This window comes from Acromyrmex echinatior, chromosome 8 (assembly GCF_024713525.1).
Source record: "Acromyrmex echinatior isolate Ae372 chromosome 8, ASM2471352v2, whole genome shotgun sequence".
NCBI classification, from domain to species: Eukaryota; Metazoa; Arthropoda; class Insecta; order Hymenoptera; family Formicidae; genus Acromyrmex; species Acromyrmex echinatior.
This window is the reverse complement of record NC_141859.1, coordinates 4936508-4957760: the sequence shown is the minus strand read 5'-3', so window position 1 is coordinate 4957760 and position 21253 is coordinate 4936508. Positions and strand designations below refer to the sequence as shown.

The 21253-nt window shown below is 35.3% G+C and overlaps 2 protein-coding genes across 8 annotated transcripts in view; both read left to right on the top strand.

The window, feature by feature from the left end:
* LOC105144517 (uncharacterized) overlaps window positions 1–8472 on the top strand; it is a 187724-nt gene extending 179252 nt beyond the window's left edge. For all 7 annotated transcript variants that reach the window (XM_011053466.2, XM_011053468.2, XM_011053469.2 and 4 more), the window contains exons 14-16: window positions 2844–3167; window positions 7185–7533; window positions 8334–8472. In XM_011053466.2, the coding sequence (XP_011051768.1) occupies window positions 2844–3167; window positions 7185–7453 (593 nt within the window). In that variant the 3' untranslated portion in view covers window positions 7454–7533; window positions 8334–8472. The remainder of the gene's footprint in view (window positions 1–2843; window positions 3168–7184; window positions 7534–8333) is intronic.
* LOC105144515 (hypothetical protein) lies at window positions 7463–19347 on the top strand. The gene is made up of 3 exons (XM_087408729.1): window positions 7463–7533; window positions 8334–8821; window positions 9887–19347. Exons 1-3 carry the CDS (start codon window positions 7463–7465, stop codon window positions 10354–10356), a joined length of 1029 nt encoding a protein of 342 aa, XP_087264855.1. The 3' UTR covers window positions 10357–19347.
* The last annotated feature ends 1906 nt before the right edge of the window (window positions 19348–21253 follow it).

Genomic DNA, 21253 nt, shown 5'->3' with positions numbered 1-21253 from the left:
ACACGTAAAAGTCAAATTTAACACAAATTTTCCAACTGTATTCCTTTTTAAATATAAAAGACAAAAATAAAACGGCGGAAAAGTCGTTTAACAAATCTTATGATGCACTGCAAAGTATAAACACTGTTTATAAAAACCGATGAAAATCTGAGATTTAATTTAGTTTTAAACAGACATTTCTCTATAAGAGAGAACATAAAAAAGATTTTATTTTCGCGTTCTTTGTTTACATTCTTTCGCTTCTTTTTTCTTCTAAGAATAAGTATGATGAAAGATCCGAAAGCTATAATGTTAATATACTGAATTTTAAGTCGTAAAAGCGGCGTTGAATAGAACGAGATATTCTGCTCGAGTACATCTTGAGAAATATCGCTACGTTTTTTTTAAGGACGCGAGCTATCGCCGGTCTATCATCGTATATTTTCCAGTAATACGCTTACGCTGAAATTTATTTCATTTATAAACTTCTCGAGCCATTCATCACTATCAAAACGGCAGATTTTCATTCGGCACTCATCTCGTTGCGCGAGCCAATGTACTTTTACGTTACTATAAGGGATAACGTATGAAAAATTAGGTCGCTGTAATAAGTGTAATGCGTAACGTGAGTTATGGCGCGGCGAGTGATGAGAGAGGAGGAAAAGCTGCGTGCGTAGGCGATGCCGAGAACGAGATCCGGCCTATCGATCCGCTGTCGGCTGTTGTTATCGGTGCAACGTCCTCTAATTAACATAAAAGTGAACAAAGACATGTTGCTGCCGTAACGTTTACAGATCTAAAGGTATGCGATTTTTCGCAGATTGCAAAATCGACGAAGGGCACTTTTGCTAAAAAGCATAAAAAGGCTAAACGATGTAACTTATACTTAGACTCCTAATTGAAATAGCATCAAAGAATTCCCATACTTCGTGCGTCACGAAGATAACAATTTTTTTTGGATTTGCCGTCGTGTTCGCTATTAGCGTCTTGATCCGCGATTTACCTCCCTTGATATTTAAAGGTCACTTTATTTAATTACGGAGGGATCTTTAATTTAACTGATCCGTGACACGTTTTACGTAACCATTAATCGAATAATTAAAAAAAATTCCTTTGACTAGAAATATTTACGAGTACGATACACAAACATATTTCTAATTGTTTTACATAATTTTTTTTATTTCACAACCCGCATTTTTTGACCCACGGATATCTCTTATCAATTTTGCATAAATTTAATGGTTATCGTTAAGCCCTTTTCAAATGATTCATAATTCAGCAGGATAAATATAGTATTTAATATATATTATTTTGCATGCTATATATCTTATTACAGGCGTGTATTTTAACATATATTTTGTATACATATATATATGTATATAATTATATATCTTAGATTTTTAAAATGCTTTCCGTAGAAAGCATAAAATTATAAAATGTGTAGCACATAAGATTCGCAGTACAATATCATATGAAAAGAACGGTTTTGCTAAACTATCTAAAAATTTACAAATCTGAAAATAATTTTGTTGAATTAGCAAAATAATTATATAAGACGTTCTATTTTTATCTTGGATTTTTTACTTATCCGCTTAATTATTCTTTCTATAAAGTGTTCCGTAATTACTATACAATAATACTAAGCATGATGAGCAACACTATACAAAGTTTTGACATTCTATCAACCTACTTGTGTACCCTACATAATTATTTTGATGGTGTAACAAAATTATTTTTCTATATCTAGCTGAATTTTTAGATAGTTCTATCAAACTGTCCTTTTTGAGTAAGATGATAAAATTCTATCCTAAATTCTAACATGAATTGTTTGATGCGGACTTTTGCTATAATGGAGCAAAGTTCTCTCATTCATCTCTCATGATTGTTATGTCTTCGTGCAAAGGTATAATATTATCGCGAAGCGGAAACTTGTAATGAGTCGAAACATCATGCGTTCTCGATGATCGGAAAATCTGCATCAAAGTGAAATAGCGTACTATTGATATCACTGAATACTGTCGACGTCGCGGTTAAATGTCAACACACCTCAAAGCGGAAATTCGAGAGCACGTATGGATCGTATCAGTCACGACGTGCGTAAACACGATGCATGGATAACACGCATCACGAATGAATGATATCCTAAATAAATGGCTAGCTCTTCTCGTTGTTTTCTCGTATTTCATAAATTCTGACGACTACGGTTGAGCTTTTCATGCGCGACGGCAGTTTTACTTCCAGAAAGATGAAAAAGCGACATAGCGACATAGTATAGTAATACCGCAACTCTTTTTTTTTGGACCATCGGATCGTCACGATTTTTAAAATAAAATCCTATCTGCGCGAAAACAGATTACCAAACAGATTGAAACTCGAGAATCTAAACGAAACACAAAACCATACTACTTTATGTTAATTAACTAATGTGAATTTGCGAAAGCGTTCATTATTCTGTCATATTAATTTTTTGGCACACAGAATTTATCAGATATAAAACATGTTAAACACGTATTTCTTAAACTTTTTTACTGAAATTGCATTCCTTACACCTATTACAGCTCGTCCTATAATAACAAATAATTTTCTTAACAGATATTCAATTTTTCATTTCTATAGTAAAGAGAAAAATATTTAATCCATTACGCTTCATTTAAATTTACTGTTATTATCTGTAGAGATTGTATTTAACAAAGAAACATTAATTATTAAATTTGAATCTGTACAAAGCGTATAACTTAATATCAAAAATATTCAATGATATAAATTGTTTTAATGCAAATAAATAATTAATATTATTATATTGAAAGCTGATGTCCCGCGCAATGGAAACACCGCTTTTACTAAAGCAAGATGTAAATTTCCAGTCGCCATGGGCAGGTGCCAAAGCACGCCCGGTCTGGTGGAGTCGCGAGGCCGCGTGTCGCTGGAGGACATGTGGATATCGCCAATCGACCTCAAGTCCCACGCGTACTCGACGGCCGCCTCGTTGTTCTCGCCGAGTCCGAGTCCGGTGACACCTCGCGCCATGCCGGGTACGGGGGTTCTAGCGGACACGAACAACGTGCCCAGAGGCGCGGAGAGCCCGATAAGCGGGGCCAGCAGTGGTCCCAGCAGCGAGGACCAGACGGCCAGGGCGCCGCCGTCAGCCGCGACCCAAGCCTCCACTGGCAGGCAGTCCACTCATTCCGGTAAGCTCCCCTCATTCACCAATCACCCCGATACGATGTGACATTAGGAGATCTCCTTTTCTCAGAATTTCGATCCAAAGTAGGAGTATAGTTCTACCTCTCCTCTGCACAAAATTTTACATTTTCTGGCACGTTTTCAAAAGGATACTGACCTTGGTAGAAATATGTACAATTTTCCTAGACACCCGTCCAGTTACTTCGTCTATTATTGTATTCTCATTAGTTGTAACAATACTGCGTAGGAAATGGACAAGAACTTAGATAGAACTAGATAGAATTTTATTCAATGATGAAAACAATTTTCCTGATAAAAGTATTGATACGCAATTTGTGTCCTGCTCTATTATTATTTATAGATTATTAATAGATTATTAATAATAAACGATTTATTAATTATAGGTTAATAATAAATTATTATTATTATTATTATACGTTTATTATTCTGTATATGTTCTTAAATTTATGTTCAGCAAATAGATTTGAATTTTAAGTAACTGCAGCCAAAGCATTATATCTTGATTGGAATTCTAAGTAGTTTTATTTATCAGTTACTAGACAAAAATTAATAAACTGTCCAGTGATTGCAAAAAATGTGGGTAGCATAAAATTTCTACCAGGAAACGATACAGTAGAAATGGATCATTTATCTGTTGCATTGTTATGTGTTATAACATTCTACATATCTGGTATATCTGTATCACAATCGCAACTCGTAATCTTCTTACGGTGTTGCCAGTGATGGCTATAACTACTGGCTATAACTACTGCATTTCAATTTAATTGACTACTGTGCTACTTTTCAAAAAATCGCTGGTTAAAGCGGATTAATGAACATTCGGATTATCAAATAAAAAATAATGATATTAATTATCAAACTGATTAATATCCCGCGTATTGCCTCTATGGGAAAAAATTTTTTTAACAAAATAAGCAAAAGAGAAGCATCGTAGAAAAGTGTAGAGAAAGTAAATTTGTTCTCCGAATCAGAATGGATTCAATATAATTATTTACGAAAAGTAGTAGATATTTCTGTAAGCACTCGCAACGCCGAGTAATCACGTAAATTGTATTTTCCGATCATCGATAAAATGCTGCGAACGCAATGAAAATTTTATCCTATCCCAATCATACTTGATAACTTGTAAATTCGTTTTACCTGTGTAGGACAACTTTCATATCGAATTTATTTTAAATATCATCGATCGCTACCTCGCTGGCGATTCTTTTGCGATATTATACCGGGGTATATAAATCATTGTCGATAACGGTGCCGACGGTGTGCTCGTCGGCAAACTGCTGACGCAAAACTGTAGTTTCTTATAGACTATAAGACTTCACGATTAAGTGAAGCGCGAACATGGAGAGAATAGGAAGACCTTCGTAGCCTCTCACTTTCTAGTCATCAATATTTCACGTTCCATAAAAGCTTTTTTAGAAAGGCCGTGTAATGTTTGTACCATAAACCATCGATGTCGTTACGTTCGATTGAACGTTTTGTAATAAGTTCCATCCCGGAGGTATTTTCAGAACAAAAGACTCTGAAAGCACACATGTGCTCGCAACACACACAAGGTCCCAGATTCTCCGCAGCATTATGGAAATTGTCATCATTCATGATATTTCTAGAAATGCATTTTATTGTTTATATCGTTACGATTCATTTATCTCGGAAAATTTAATCGTCATATTTGAATAAGCTTTTAATTGTTTATCATTATGAAGGGAAAGATTGATGAACCGTACAGTATTGTTCGCGTCTCCGGAAGAGACTTTATATCGCGCCTTCATATAAACGAACCGCCGATTCAGTCGCAATCTCCGCGCCGCGGATTAGAATTCCGCGGGATGTGATCTCATTACAAATCAAATCTAATCAGACGTGAATAATGCGAAGCGTGTCGCGTGTACAATCGCCGTTTATCGGCTGTAAAACGGCAAAAAGGTAAATTCAGAAATATCACGAGGATAATGAATGACGAGCGACGCTCGGCGCCACTCGTAAAATCGCCCGACCATTAACCCCGATAGATACGATAGGTAGTAACGATTTTAACGTGTTTCTGCCGACGTTTATATGTCGTTTGGGGAATAAAATCCTCCCCCCCCCCTCCCCCCGATTTGCGCAAACTGGAAATTCCACGGGTAATCGAGCGTTTCCGTTTAAAGCGCGTGTATGAACAAAACGCAGTATGATACGTTAATACCCCTCTCCCGAAAATAAAGCGACAGATTTCGCTGCGGGCGGTAACAAATCGGATGCGAATCGACAGTATACTGATTTAACTGGCGAAACATCGCCACGCGTAATCGCTATTCCGGTGGGTATGGTATAAAATGGAAAACCGATCTCCCGAAATAGCCGCTGCAATTCCGTTTGCCGAATTCGAATGTTGACGCGAAGAGTGACACGATCAAGATGAGTCTCTCGACAATACTCGAGGTTTCCTGAACGGCCAGACGATACGCCGCGGTAATTCGTGAATTAGTTAGCAGTTTGCTAATGCTAATCCTTGTACGTTGTATCAGCTCTCGATGCGACCGGGAGAGGCGGCTTCATCTTGTATGCGAATTCTATTATTGCGCTAGTGCAACTCATTGGTACCAAGAGAGAAATACTAATTGTGCGCATTAATCAACATCAGTGAATCACAAAGACCCGCGAATACGCTCGAGGATTCATTTTGCATTCGTATACACACCGACGCCGGCGCTGTTAAGTGCAAAACTCGTGCATTGCTCTTTCCACGCTCCTCATCTAATCTAACTATCAACAATTGATAATTGCGCGCACTTGTACTATATCAGCGGACTGAAAGACAAAACTTCGTACTCACATGTATATTTAGTATGTAATTAGGATCATTGTAAACAGATTGTATACAAAGACGCGTTAACAAGGAGGAAGAGAAGGTGTTAAAGTTAAAAAAAATTAATTCTTTATTCTTTCTAAATTCTTCAGAGTGAATCTCATTTCAACAGAGTGAAATCTCACTCCAAAGAATTTAGAAAGTTCCTGACATTAATTGCATGTACTCGTTTCTGTCTGATTTCATTTCTTCTGAAATGTATTTACTGTACATAAATTTAAAGAAATCGTATCACAAAATCTGAAACTATTAGTCGGATTGGATTATTTTTCGATGTTATTAAAATCTTTCAATATATGTATACAGATCCATAACAAACCATTTTAACAACAGAATACTGATCATGTAACATTTCCCTAGAGCGAAAACGTGAAACATGAAAAATTGTTCTATTAACTTCAATGGCAAAATTTTTATTTTTTACATTTCCACTCTACAACATACAAGTTACAATATGTCCTAGAACAAAAATTGCTCTCTTTGTAAAGGTATTCAATAATAAATTATTTTGGAAAATAGCTTATTTAAAAAATTGATAAAACATTATGAATATTTTTTTTATATTCGACTGTAATTGATCAATTCTTACAATTGCAATCAATTGTTAAACTACGTAATTGTGGAATGGCCTATATATATCAGCAGCGACCCTACTTGTAGATAGATAAGGTATATAAAGTTGAATATCTTTCATTGAAACGCGATCTCCACATTATGTGGAAGATGGAGAATAATTCAACCGTCAGTTGTAACTATCTCACGAATTCGTATTGAGCGTTCTGCCGCTTGCTTATTTATTTCTATCTCATTTATTTAATTGTTATTAACCTTTAGAAACTAAAAGTCTATAATTTTTGAAAAATCTAAAATCTTTTTCTTGAGTAAGATTTGTTAATTAATTCAAGATTTATAATTCATTATTTTATTATGTTCCCTGCCTCAACATATGACACTGTTTCAGCCACTGTAGTAGCTTTCCTATCCTGTAAAGGTTAAACTTTCAGATACACCATTTTAGTTATTTCTTCATCACAAAAACATCACAGATGTTTTTCACAAAATTATTAATGTCACTTTTTGTGAAAATTACTAACTTAATTTTGAGAAATGTGAACAACATCTCTATACATCAATACTCGTCTTGTTTCAGGCATGACTTGCAACAGCATGACGCAGCTGGTGAGCGAAGGTACAACGCCTTTGTTTGGTACCCACGAGGCTCTATTGGCGGAGATTCAGCGTCTCCGCGAACGCCTGAAATGCCTGGAAACCGAGAACGCAGCGATGAGCGTCAAGCTGAACCAGCAACAGTGGGAGGTCGAGCATCGGTTGGCCGAAATCGAGATGCAGATCTGCGGGGCAAGCTCGACCTCGAGCGTCGAGGACAACAATGAGAGAAATCGGGAGAGCATTATTTAACGAGAAACAATGCCGCGAGAGCGCGGCAAGACCAAGATCGAGCGGATACGCCACTACCTTGTTGGAACCGCTGATACTAGGTACTTAACTTATTACTATATTTTTAATTATAATATATCAGGAGCATAAAAGCCAATAAATATTTTATACGTTATTACTGTAGAATGCAAATCTACAAAGTTATTTACGCATAAAACATGACCTATTATTGATTTAATCACAAAGCCTTTGTTTTTATATTATAATTTTATTTCTTTTATATTGCATTATTACAGTTATTACAGGAACAATATTATTGATGCTGTTTGCGTTGTTTTATCTTTTCCTTTCTTCTATATATATTCACAAGGAAATATAGAAATGTCCCCTTTCAATTTTGATGAGCTTTTAATATTTGTAGTCTCGACCAAAATAAAAGACACGTATTTTTTTTATACATGTCCATACGCACTTTTAGGGGCTGAAACATTCAATTGATTCTTTTTCAGAGCGAATATTATTGCCATGAGATTTTTTAAAAATAAAAGTTGAATGATTTCAAGAATACTTTTTATAATAGGAAAAAAATTTTTGTTTATAAAAAATATTTTTTAATTTTCAACTATTGTTGTAAAGAGAATTCTCATAAGGCTATTCGACTAAAAATTTTGTTTTATTTTTTTATAATTTTGACGATATTTCCATTGAAAAAAAATAACTGCTTTTCTCCAAAGGAATGTTTCATCCCTTAAATATAGAAAAAATATCTTATTTTGATCTAAACTACACATATTAAAAACTTATCAAAATTAAAAGAGAATGCTTTTTTGTTGTCAGTCTAAAATCAAACTTTGCAATATAGTTATTATTATTATTAATCAATCTTGCTTTTGTACGATAGGTACGGCGATCAGTCGGAGTTGGACGATGCGAGGGTCCTCAGTGACACGAAGTCGATCGGTAGCTTGAGCCAGCACCTTTTCGAAAGCGACGAAGACGAGCGTTACTATGGTACCTGCAACGGCTACGTCTCGCAACCCGGCAGCAAATCGAATCTGCTGCTGTGTAGCGAGTGCGATCAGAAGACGCACACCTGCACATACCAACCGCAAACACCTGACTCACATGCCGGCAGATACGTGGAAGAACGTATAGATGACCGGCATCAGGAGCCAGGAACCTCTCGTGCCTACAGAAGCCCGGTGAAGCTGTCCTCTCCACACTCGTACCATACGGATCAAGATCGCGTGGCGCAGACGTCGCCGCGATCGTACCACGATCTGGAGCAAGCAGTGCCGATAACGTCACCTCGATCCTACCGAACGCAGGAGCCACAGCGACGCGGATGGACCGCCAGGGATACGGACGATCGAGGTGACGTCGACAGAGGCGAGTACCTCGACCAGTTCTGGTCCGAGGATTGAACAAGTTCGTTCGCTTTGCTTTATTAATTTGAATGGCCTCGGTGTTCTCCGATGATCCGATGTCTTCCCATCATCTGGTATACACATGATATTTTCGGTCTTCGCACTTACATTCTAATCTAGAACCTTTATTCTTCCTTAGTAAAAAAAATTCAGGATATGTGAGATTTTTTTTTTAACTTTTAGTATACATATGCTAGTTTCTATCAATGTAAAATATAGATTAACTTTAATATTAACAAATAGATTAACTTTAATATTAGTTCAACTTAGTCTCTTTCTTTTTTTAATTTTTAAGAACTCCTAAAAAGATGAAGAGTTAGTTAAATCGAGATTAGAATTAATCTACATTAGTAGAAATGTGGGCAATAATTTTCCGATCCTTTATTACACACAATAAAATAATTCGTGTGTCAAAGATTCCTTTTTTATTATTTTAACATGCAAAAATTATTAAGTGATTTTTACATATACCTTAACATCTTTGGAAAGTATTTATAAGATTGTATACAGATATTTGAGAAAAATAGTATATAAAAATGTTATAACTAATCACCAGAAGCGCCTATTTTCTTGAAAAAAAAAAGCAAGACATAAATGATGAAAGTCCAATAAAAAGTCCGTGTGTACTAAGGGTTAATTTAATCCTTTTTTGTTATTATGTAGACTGCAAATCCTTAAATTTTAATCCTGTTACGAGAATGGATGTTATTACTTAACGTAGGTAGCTCGTAGGTAAATGCTCGCAAAACAACTTTAGCGGATTAGAAAAGTATCTCTACTCTTCTCTCGTATTTTTATCTAAAAAAAAAAAAAAAAACACATAGTATCTTTCTATTCTATTTTTCGCACGCACACCGTCTATTCTTTCCGCTGATTTCGCTGCTGCTTGCATCCGCATTTCTCGCTGACGCTTCGTGCAATCTCCGATGCGACTGCCGCTGTCGGGGATTGCTTCTCAGAACGATCAGGCGATAATCCTAGATCGCGCGTGGCAACTTATCGAGCTAATCCGTCGATCTGCTCACAGACCGCGAAAGCCCGATCTGCGAGCTCTGCCGAGGTAACGGCTACGTCGTCGTGCACTGCGAGCACTGCGACTTCTCCAGCGACGGCGACCTGATCTGCTTCCGCTGTCAGAGCGACGAGGGCTCGTCCAACGGTCAGGTATGCCCGCGTTGCGAACGGGAGGCCGGAGTCACGTCGAGCACTGGCAGATCCGGCTCCAGCGACGAAGGTAACGGCAAGTACCCCGTGGACGCCGTGGTGAAGATCCAGGTGAACGATCGGACGATCGACGTTGACTCTGACGAGACCCCCGAGAGCGAGAGCTCGGGTAATTATCATCCCCAGAGGGGTGCGATGGATCGACTCGACACCATCGTCGAGACGAAAGGCGACACTGCCAGCGAGAACGACGAGGAAAACGGCGGCGGCACGAAGCTCAACGGTACCACTAGCGCGAGATATCTCAATTATATGATCGTGCTATTCCTGTAAATAGAAGACGACATTGAAGTAGATGCGGCCGGACCCGCGGCCCGCGGCTTTGCTTGGCGCGAAATCGTATACGGGGAGATCGATTGTTGGATCGATGAAGCGGCATAATTTTCTCAATTAACTGATACCATCGTAATCTCACGGAAATTATTTCAATCGTAACTATTAACCGAGCAAAAATGATTTTACCCGAGAAATTTCGGCGGTTTCTTAATTTTCTAATTTCACTTTAACTTTGAGACCAGACACAGAGACTTTGTGACGTGTTACGTCCACAATGTGCCGCGATCGATTTGCAAAATTGGTTGGGACTGGAGCGATGGCGAACGCCAAATCATTTACAAATCGATGACACTAATATCAGAGGGCCGCGGCTCGAGCCGCACTGTAAATAAACTGCCACTGGATATAATTGATCCGTACAATATAGAACCGTATAGATTAATTAATAGATAGCTCATATTAGTTAAGATGCAGATCAAGCGAGGCGGAAAGAAGGGAAGAGAGATAAGAGAGTGTGTGTGCGTGTGTGTATCACGTTCGACGCGCGCAGTATTGCCGTGAGCTGAGATCCGTGACGCAACAGTCGACACGTTTCGACACGCGATTCTTGGAGCGGGTATGTGCAAAGATTATAATTACTCAGTTGCAGATTAGGACTTATCTGGTCGCCAGCGACGGCGATGCGTCAATTTGGATCAATTAAATATATTTATACGCCTTACAGTAATGTCGAGTCTAAGTAGCTTTAAATCGTAGACACGAATGGGCAAAAGTAGAACAGAATCAGAACACTGCTCGTTCATTGTTATTAGTAATCGGTCGAGAATAATTTTGACATTGCTCGTTTTTCTCATCAATGAGATTATATATATATATATATATTTTTTTTTTTTTTCGATATTTGAAGGTTTGATGATTTACAGAAATTATTATTATTTTAAAGTAATTTAAAGAGGAGCGAACAGGCGATATTGATCACAAGTAATTACGATTCTTGCACAACTCTCTACTAACTCATGTTCGGGACCAACTAAAGCCATCACCTACATCACTGCTTCCGACTTCCGCTTCCACCCGTGATCATCGTTTGTTCGTTCGGTCAAAAAAGGAGTTTAGAAAAAACTCCTAATCTTTCATTCTTGACGAAAATCGGTGACATCGTTATCTTCATAATGTACCGAGACAGTCGAACCGAACACTTCATTCTCCCACAGCGAAGAAGGCAGGACGCGATACACGAGCCCGCGAATTCACCGAATCTCGTGAAAAAAGAGGAAGATAAGAGAGAAGAGACCATTTCGTTCTCCTCCCATGTTTGTAACACGCGGCAGCGATTTTTTTTAACGTTTATAAATTACGGAGTAGAGTCCTTAGACGTGTATGTTTTTTAATGTTCATCTTCCAATTCCATACCTCGATGTATCTGAAATTTCCGACATGTCGAAAAATGGATCAAATTGGCTAGAGTCATATAGATGAAAATGAAGAAGGTAACGAAAGAAGAGAAAAAATCGAATCTCCTTCTTTCTTTTACTTTTTCGTCGATTCGAAGAATAATGAAGAAGGTAATTCGAGCGATCGCAAAATTAAGCTGAGTGAATGGACGCATTATAAAAAATGATTGATTGAGACTGGTATAATTCTGGAGTAATGTACTTATTGTCGATTTCACAAGTAAGCAGATTGTCCTGGAATGCTTTTAGTTATCGAAATTTGAAATAATGCAAATTAAGACGAAGAAAATTAAAAGTATAAATTATGAAAAAGATATTAGAAATGTATAATTTAGAAAGATTCAAGCATTTTTTACAGTATCGCTAATTACGTCGAAATCATATCAGTATCAATCTTTGAACTCGGGAGCGATCAACCCGAGGAGATAGAAGAGCAACATAAATCTTGCGGACTGGGTTCATGTCATCTGTATGATATTCACCGAATAATGATTATCACGTAAGACATTTTATCCTTAGGAAGTATCAGTACCCGATAAGCTAATCCCGCCGTGTTGCGAAGTCGCGGTAACCCGAAAAAAGGTGTAGAAAGAAACGAAGGTAGCAGGGAAGAAAAAAAGAAAACATCACGACCGGTAGATCAGTTTGGAAAACACATAGCGATTAAGTGCTCTTACTACGGAAAAAAAAAAAAATTACGAAAGCTTTGCGAAGATTACAGGCGTGCGTCCCGCGTAATCGTCCGCTCGAGTTACGGCGCTCTCCGCGGCCGATGGGGAACATCACTCTACTGCCACGTTGATTTAGAACACCTCTGTAAATTTATTAGGGGAATTTGTAACACGTTAGGGCGACACTTCGATAAACCGTTGAGATTATATTTATTCCTGTACGCGCGATCCCGAGGTAGACGAGATACTCGAATTTCCCCGCCTCCGTCTCCGAGAACGAGCGGACTGAGAAGGGTCTGGAGATAAATGATTCACGCAAGACGCTCGGTATCGAGATAAAGTGCATTCGATGGTTGAAAGTACATCAGAAAGAAGTATCTAACCTTTGCGATTTAAATTATTTCTAGCGAATAAAGCGTTCCTTGGAAACACATTGCAACTTTGTTATGCATCGTTACATTGCAACATTGTTATAAAAAGTGAGGTTTTAATGACAAACGTTGTTTTAAGAAAAAACATTGCATGTTTTTTCATATTTTTTAAGATTCTAAAAATATATAGTTTAATTGTAATATACAATTATGATTAAATTGTTATGATTATTAATTATAATATACATATATATATATTATAATCATATATCGATTCAAAATTAAACAATTATGTATAGTATCACAATGTCGAATACAACTTGATATAGAACTGCAAAGAATTAAACATCAAACCCATAAACGAAAGCTTTTGAAAACTGTATTATACTTACGAGCGTTTTATTATTAATATTGCAGATAGAAGTTCTCGAATATAGATCTCTTTTAATTTCGAGAGATTTATTGGAATTTTATTATCGAGAGCTATTCAAAAAATAAAACTTACAAATACATTCAAAATTCGACGTTCACACGTGTTATAATGATTTGTGTTCATTTCAGAGAAACGCTATCAAGGGTTGCTCGATAATATTTATTCTCCAATGGATATATATATATATATATATATATATATATATATATACATACATATATATCACTAGAAAATATTATATGGAGAGTTATTCTCTTATTTAATGTTATTTCCACTCTTTATCGAAAATTACTTTTAAAAAAATGAACACAAATTTTAAAAGATTTTAAAAAATTTAAAAATGAAAGCTAAAATACTTTAATTGCGTACATCGTCTCTCGATACTGCGCGTATTGTCTGGAATTGCAGATTTGCAATAACGGAGGATCGATTAATGAATGCAGGCAATAAAAGATATACAGGGAGAGAGAGAGAGAGAGAGAGAGAGAGAGGGAGGCTCGTTATGGAGGAATGAGAATGCGTTTAATCAGCCTTACTTAGACAATTATTATCTACATTATATTAAATTTATATGCGTGTAACGTGGGTGATTTGCGTACGTGTGTGTACATTTGCGTACCTTAATTACATCCTTGGAGATATGTGCTGTGGACAACGATAGTCTCACGAGCAACGTGTGATCGTAACGTAGACACGATGTGTGCGTGTTGTACATATATAAGCAATTATCATATCATTTGCCACTTGGAAAAGTATCTTGCGTTCGGAGCTTCAGGATCCTGTCTTCGATGGATATCCAATCATCTTATCGTTAATGATTACCTGTAAATAACGTTGTTAGTGCTGTATATTTTACGCTGTTTAACTGGCTGTGATATTTATATGTTCAGAGTTTAATTGTGATTAGCGATATTCTATGTTGATCCTGTTGAGCGTACAAATTGTGTACACCCATAAGTTTTATCAATTCAAACGATTGTAAGCATCGCGAAGTCGGAATACACAGTTATTCGACGAAAGGATACGTCATTTGCAGATTATCCGCCAATTTTTTTCTGAAAATTTTGGAAGCAGTAACAAGACAATGCGACAAATGTTGATAATTTATAACTTAATTAAATAATTACAGCTCGTTTATATGTTATGATATAATTACTCATTATTTTATCATCGTTATTATTATCAGTATCGGAGATACAGATATTTGTAGCACAATATACTTGTTAAATTTATTAGTGCAAGTGAACAATTTACAATTTAAGTGCCACAGTCCGAAGAGCGCGCTTCAATTAATCGATTTTCAACTGACGATAATCACGCGTTGCTCCGAGTCGTTTAGACCGAATAAAACCCAGCTGTAAGGAAAATGTAAAATAACTCTTCCAGGAAGTAGTGCGATACATTTATTACAATTCGGAATACAATACGAATTACGCGATCGATATCAATTATCAATGATCAATCGAATCATCTTCTCTATCATAATAACACTTTCGTATGACTGTTTGCGCGATATTGAGTTTATTGAAATATTTATCGGTGTTACAAGCGACGTAGATGTGCAGAGAGATAACGCCATTGGAGATTTATGCAGCGGTAATGATTGAGATTCATTACAAGAAGAAAGAAACTTATTAATGACTGACCACTCGACGCATCCATTGTGCGGTTGATCCGTCTCTTTTTCTCTCATAATTCGAGTGCATGTTCCATTGCCTAATTATATTTAACGATTAAACGTCACGTTTCCAACGTCCTTAATTTTAATGACGATTTCGAAGTCCAGCCTTCCCTTAGGAAAAAAAGTCATATCGATCAGAAGTTTCACGTGACGTTTTCGACAATTATGCATACAATTGATCCTACAGGTGATGTGCATGCGTTGTTCATCAACTTTTTATAAGGCCAAATTTACAAGTTTTGCATATACTTAAATAGATACGTTACGTAATCGAACGTTCAACAGCCAGATAATCGCTACGTGGAAAGTATCAATGGAATTTCTGGTCATTTTGTGGATCTCATCAACCAATCTCTAACATGTATTAATATAGTGCCAAGTTTTACAATGGTCTTCCTTTAATGTAAAATCGCGATTTCGTAGAAAATGCAGCCGACTATAAATATCGAAGTAAATTATACGAGCGCATTGTATGTGCCAAGAATAGTGATTGGAATCGTCACAATCATAAATGTAACGTTTCTTTTTAAGTCACGTAAATAGCATTTCTTAAAAAATGAACACGGTGACGAGAGAGCTAATTGTATATCGTACTCTTCCATTAGAACAAAGCTGATTATATCGGTAACTCCACAAAGTGATCCAGAAACGGTAATAATCGGTTTGCCTTTAATATATACTGCTATCGTACATGCAACAGAATCCTTAACGCTTAATGCGATTACGCTATTCCATATCGGATAGCAAGAGTATATGCAGAGATATATTATTGACATCCACGCACTTTTACATAAAAAATTTTTACATAAAAACTTCTCTATTCCTCGTATCCTGAAAATTTTCTTTTTTCCTTTTTTTTGGGCAATAGAAATGCAAAGATCATTTAAAGAGCAAATTTAAAATATAATAGGTTTTAGAACGTCGTTATTCCGTTGTGACATTTGAGAATTCGTGATGAAATGCACACTAAAAGAATAATTTGAAGAGACATTGAACGGCATGTATATGTTGCGTGTAAATAATATTAGATGAATTGCATAAGAAAAATTAAATCTTAAATGTGATTTTTTTTTTATAGATCAGAAAAAAAGATTTTTAGAGGAGGAATATCCAAAATTTACAACGGATTCAGCGACGTTTAATCCTATTAGATCGGAACTGTATACGTAATTATAGAAAAATGAATTTATCGCGAGATATTTGCGAAAACATGGAATACAACGAATTTTTAATTTTTTAAGTTATACGATTATGCATAATTGGTTTCATCGCCATAGATTTCATCGCTTTTTCGTTATACAAAAATATCATTATTTGTACTTCCACTTTAATATCGCTCTGAATGTAAGATAGTAAAAGATTTATACGTCATGATTTTTCATGCAGATTAATTGCAGATTTACAAATACCACTGTATCAAATTACAAATTGCAAATTTACAAATACCACTGTATCAAATTACTTCTTATGCAATTATAGATATTTCGAAACAACAATAAACATTTTGTAAACGATCATGTAACACATAGCAATTCAAACTTTAAACAGTAGCGAACCAGAAATTGCGAAAGTCGAAAGACTAAATGACTAAAGAAATGTCTAAAAATTATTTGAACGAAATGTCTTTACACAATTATATGGAAAAAAGTAACTCTTCATTTCTGTGTAAATTAGCTCGTCCTCGTAATCGACATGACCAATAGGCGTAATCGACGTGACTTATCTGTATGGCACAGCTAGATATGATTTTTTATATGCGAATCGCTCTCGAATGGGAAACTTCTGTCACGCTTTTTTTCTGTATTTATATCATTTTCGCTACCTCGATCACACATCACGGCGCTTAGCATTAAACGATCTATCTGATACTATTTAGTATGAAACAGGAGGAGGGGCGAGTCTCTCGATAAGGCTCTTAATGAATGGTTACTCAGGAATAAAGTTATAATGTAATAACAGTTGCGATATTGAATATTAACATTTAACGAACGACCTTTTGTAAATATGAATATAACAAATATAAAGATACACGATTATATATATATATATATGTATATACATATATATATACATGTATGTATATACAAGAAACTTGTACAGGGTGATTCGGAATAGTCAGTAAATTTTTTGCATTGTAAAATATTAATTGTATTGAAAGTAATATTCTTATATCCCCCTCAATACTGAAAACACAGAAAAATATCATTCTATTGCTAAGAAAAGTGATTACTTTCTTTCTTTTAAGTAACAGTTATCTTTAATAAAAAATGTATTCTTGATGTAATAATTTTAAAATATACTTATTATAAATTTTATAAAAACTCATTATTATGTACTCAAGACAAGATTTTTTTTTAAGAATATTATAAAATTGATTGAAGAAATGATTTTATATAACAAGTCTAATTTGTTTTAATTTGGTCATCTTGATTGAAGTATTAAACTTGCTAGAATTCAGAATATATTTTGAATAAATTTAATGTTTGTGATATAAATTTGCAGATATATGAACTTTTGAAATATTTGAAACAAAGTAATTATTATTTGTGTTTAGCATGTATTTTTTTGTGTAAACCCATCTTGAAAACATTTTTATTCAGAGTATCGATATCGCGACTGAATCTGAATTATCCTGTACAATTTTACGATTGCCCAATAAGAGATGACAAGCCTGATAGAAACGCGTACGTATATCTGCGTGAGAGAAAGAAAGAAGAAAAGGATTAAGAAAGAGAGATTGTGCGTGTATGTGTGCGCGTGTGTATGCGCGAAACGTGCGAATAAGAATTATGTAAACTTATATGTACGAGATCAAAGCGAGAAATTACTTCTATTGACGGAAAACTGACCAAAATGTCAACGACGGTGCCACGATATGTGTTGACGATCACATTTTTGTCGAAAGGTAGAAACACCCAAAGGCCAAAGGTAAAGAGCGAAAGGAAGAAAGAGGGAGAGAGGAGGGAGGAAGGAAGGAAGGAAGCAGAGAGATGGAAAGATGAGACGATGAATTCTTTGGGAAATCTTACCGCTAGATGTATTCGCAGACGCGATTGAATATGCACACTTTGACCGCTGATCCACGAGAATGTCAATTGATTTCTTACGGTATGCATATTGCAGTGTGCATTCATTCAACGATTCCGAAATCGATATAGTAGAAGCGATCAGCGTGAGGTAAGGCAAGAAACAAGGGATGCGTTTCGTTTCACGCATGATTCGCATGTATCATTTGATTCTTCTTTAATATTCGATTAACAATATCCCCATTGCAAAAGAAAGTCACATTCACAACAGACTCACAATAGTCACGGATAAATTGTGATGTCACTGTGAACTTTTGATAATCTCAGGTGAGAGAGAGACATCGCATTATCTTAATCCTTCGTAAGCACAATATATTTTTACTTACTTCGTAAGCACTCTGGATCTTTTTTGTTCAGTTCAAGTTATTAAAATCTTTTATTTAATAAAAATTAAAATTTATGCCAAGAAATTTAAAAGTGAAATTTTGCCTGGGTCAAAAAAAACCCAGGGTGCCTACAAAGGATTAATATGTGTATATCATAGCAATGTCACGGGAAGATACAATTTTATCACAGCTTTATAAAGATGTCATATCGATATCACATTTATATGAACGGATATTCGCACGTCACCATAATTTTATTGTGATATTACCGATGACTTTTTTTGTTATGGGATAAGGATGAAATGATATCATACGCATCATGCGTGAAATGGAACTCAAGGTAGCGATCGGCGGTCAGAGTTTCACGACCGCGAAGATTGAAATCGGTATAATTTCAACGAGACTCAGATCTTGATACTGTAGACTGTAAACGGAAACGAACTCAGTGACCTCGAATGATGATAGGCTGCTTCTCTGTGTCTATGAGGTCGAAAATCAAACTCGCTGAAATTCTAACGGTTTCAAATCCTTCAGTCGGAACGGAGATACTGGATGAGAGACAGAGAGAGAGAGAGGAAGAGAGAGAGTGCGTGCGTGAGAGAGAGAATGAAAGAGAGAGAAAGAAAAAAAATCGCCGATTCTTTGGATGCATGATCGCGTGCGCGTATCCCGGCGCGTTGCGTACGTGCATGATTGTACACGCGCGTTTTTGTCCATTTCTACACGTATATCTGTTCTCTCCTACGACACACCATATATATACACACACACACACACACACACACACACCACACACACACACACACACACACATACACACATACGCGCGCGCGCGCGCGCGTACACAATAGAAGGTTATTTTTTAATTTTCGAAACTTAGCTGTGCCGCAAGAGCGTGCGAGTGTCAGTACGATCGGATGTCAGTAGGAATCCTGAAATATAAATAGACGATTGAAGTGGATCGCATACCACGAGATTTTCTTTTATGACCGACGATTTTTAATTCCCACCGTCTATCCCACACACAGCATTCGCAGATTAATTATGTCATATGATCGTCTCATACCGATAATCAAAAGAAGATGATAGGAGACTTCTCAAGACGCGCGATAAAAGTCTCTCTTCTGATCCGGACTTCCTTTTAAATATCTTCCGCTGGACAATGTTGGACTTTAAAGACACAGTCGATTTTGTAATTGTGAATTTTAGTAGATAAATTTAAATCTAAATCGGTATATTCACTTGCAAATTTCCTTAACTGATATTCGAATGTACTTTAAATTAATTTATCTTTGCTTAAATTAATTAATAGAAATAATCCTATCTTCGATTAAAGCGGACCTTAGTACTCAATAATATTAAATTCAAATCGAACAATTTCTTTATTTTGAAAGTAAAAATGTAAAGAATATAAGATTAATAACTTAAAATTATGTAAGGTTGTGAAAAACATTCGTTATAATTTTTGTTACAATTCTTCAGAACGTATTTAAAAAAAACGTCCAGGTCTACTGGACTCATGAATACCGATTAGAGTTAAATCTGTAAAAAAATAAATAAATATAGTACAATTCAACTCTATCATAATAAAAAAATCGTTGTTAAAACTTTTACTTTACAAGTAAGTATTTTTCAGATTTTTATACAGCCCAAAATAAAAATCTGTACTGAAGTTCGAAGACCCATGTTGCTGACGAAAGATGAAAATTTCATATTATCGACGAAGGATCAAAAAGTATAACACGTTGTGATTCTCTCTAAAAATACAAGTAAACCAACAAGTTATGTGATACCTAACATGATGCAGAAGAACTTATCGATTGAATTATAAAAGTCATTAAATCAGCTATATAACTTTTGAATTGTAGTAGAACTGTTGGATTATTTTGGATCCCGTTTCTTCCGGGTAAAAGACACGACGGATCCGGGCTTGCCCCTTCTTTGTTTGCTTGTAACAATCCCGAAGAAGCCAATAAAATTTGTGGGTTGCAATCCAAACAAGATCAATAGTCCAGTTTCCGAGAAAAATAACTTCATTCGTAGATCACAAACATTTTTGGAGAGTTAAAGGTAAAACAAACGCGAACGTACAACATTATCGTAGTCCGTAAAGACATTCTGGAAGAATTAGAACTCTCAACTCACGTTGGTTAAATTGGCGCCGTTAAAATGAAAACGATAAATTAGTTTGCCAAGTTTCTTAATTTTCTTAAAGCTTTCTTTTTCTGGAACTGGCAAAACAAAAGATTAGAAAACAGCAAAGAGCAAATTGAGAGCAAATTAAAGTGGCTAAGTTAACTGTGGCTAGTGAATTTATTCATTAAACGTTCTCATTAACCATTACTTTAATCACATTAGATATTACTCATTAAATATTTATTTAATCAGTTTTTAATGAAGTTTAAATATTAATTTACATATTCTTTAGATACCTATTTAATGAGTACTTAATATTGATTAAATTTATATTTTTAATAAATATATTATTATTAAATGTTTTACTTTGTGACATTAAAATTTGTTGTTAGAGCAAAATTTTTAGAAATTAAGAAAATATTATTTCTGTTTCTTTAACAAGATATAATACCATTACATTTAATGTATAACGTTTGGAATATATGTATAAATATTTAACATTATTAAATATTCCAGATATTTTTTAAAAATTGAAATTCTTTTATTTTAATGTTTAACGATATACAATAAATATGTACATGTGATCGTGTTTAGTAAATTATATCTATATATATATATATATATAAAACTTAAAATTGTTAACAATTAATAGTTTAAAAGTAAAATAATAAATAAATAAATCATAAAATGAAAACTTATACTAAATAAAATAAAAAAGAAATTAATAAATTATAAT

What these genes read in the sequence shown, in the direction of transcription:
- LOC105144515 (XM_087408729.1), top strand. Translation starts at nt 7,463, where the DNA reads ATGCCGCGAGAGCGCGGCAAGACCAAGATCGAGCGGATACGCCACTAC. An exon ending in GTTGGAACCGCTGATACTAG is followed by an intron (nt 7,534 to 8,333) that starts GTACTTAACTTA and finishes TTTGTACGATAG; the next exon opens with GTACGGCGATCAGTCGGAGT. An exon ending in TCGAGGTGACGTCGACAGAG is followed by an intron (nt 8,822 to 9,886) that starts GCGAGTACCTCG and finishes ATCTGCTCACAG; the next exon opens with ACCGCGAAAGCCCGATCTGC.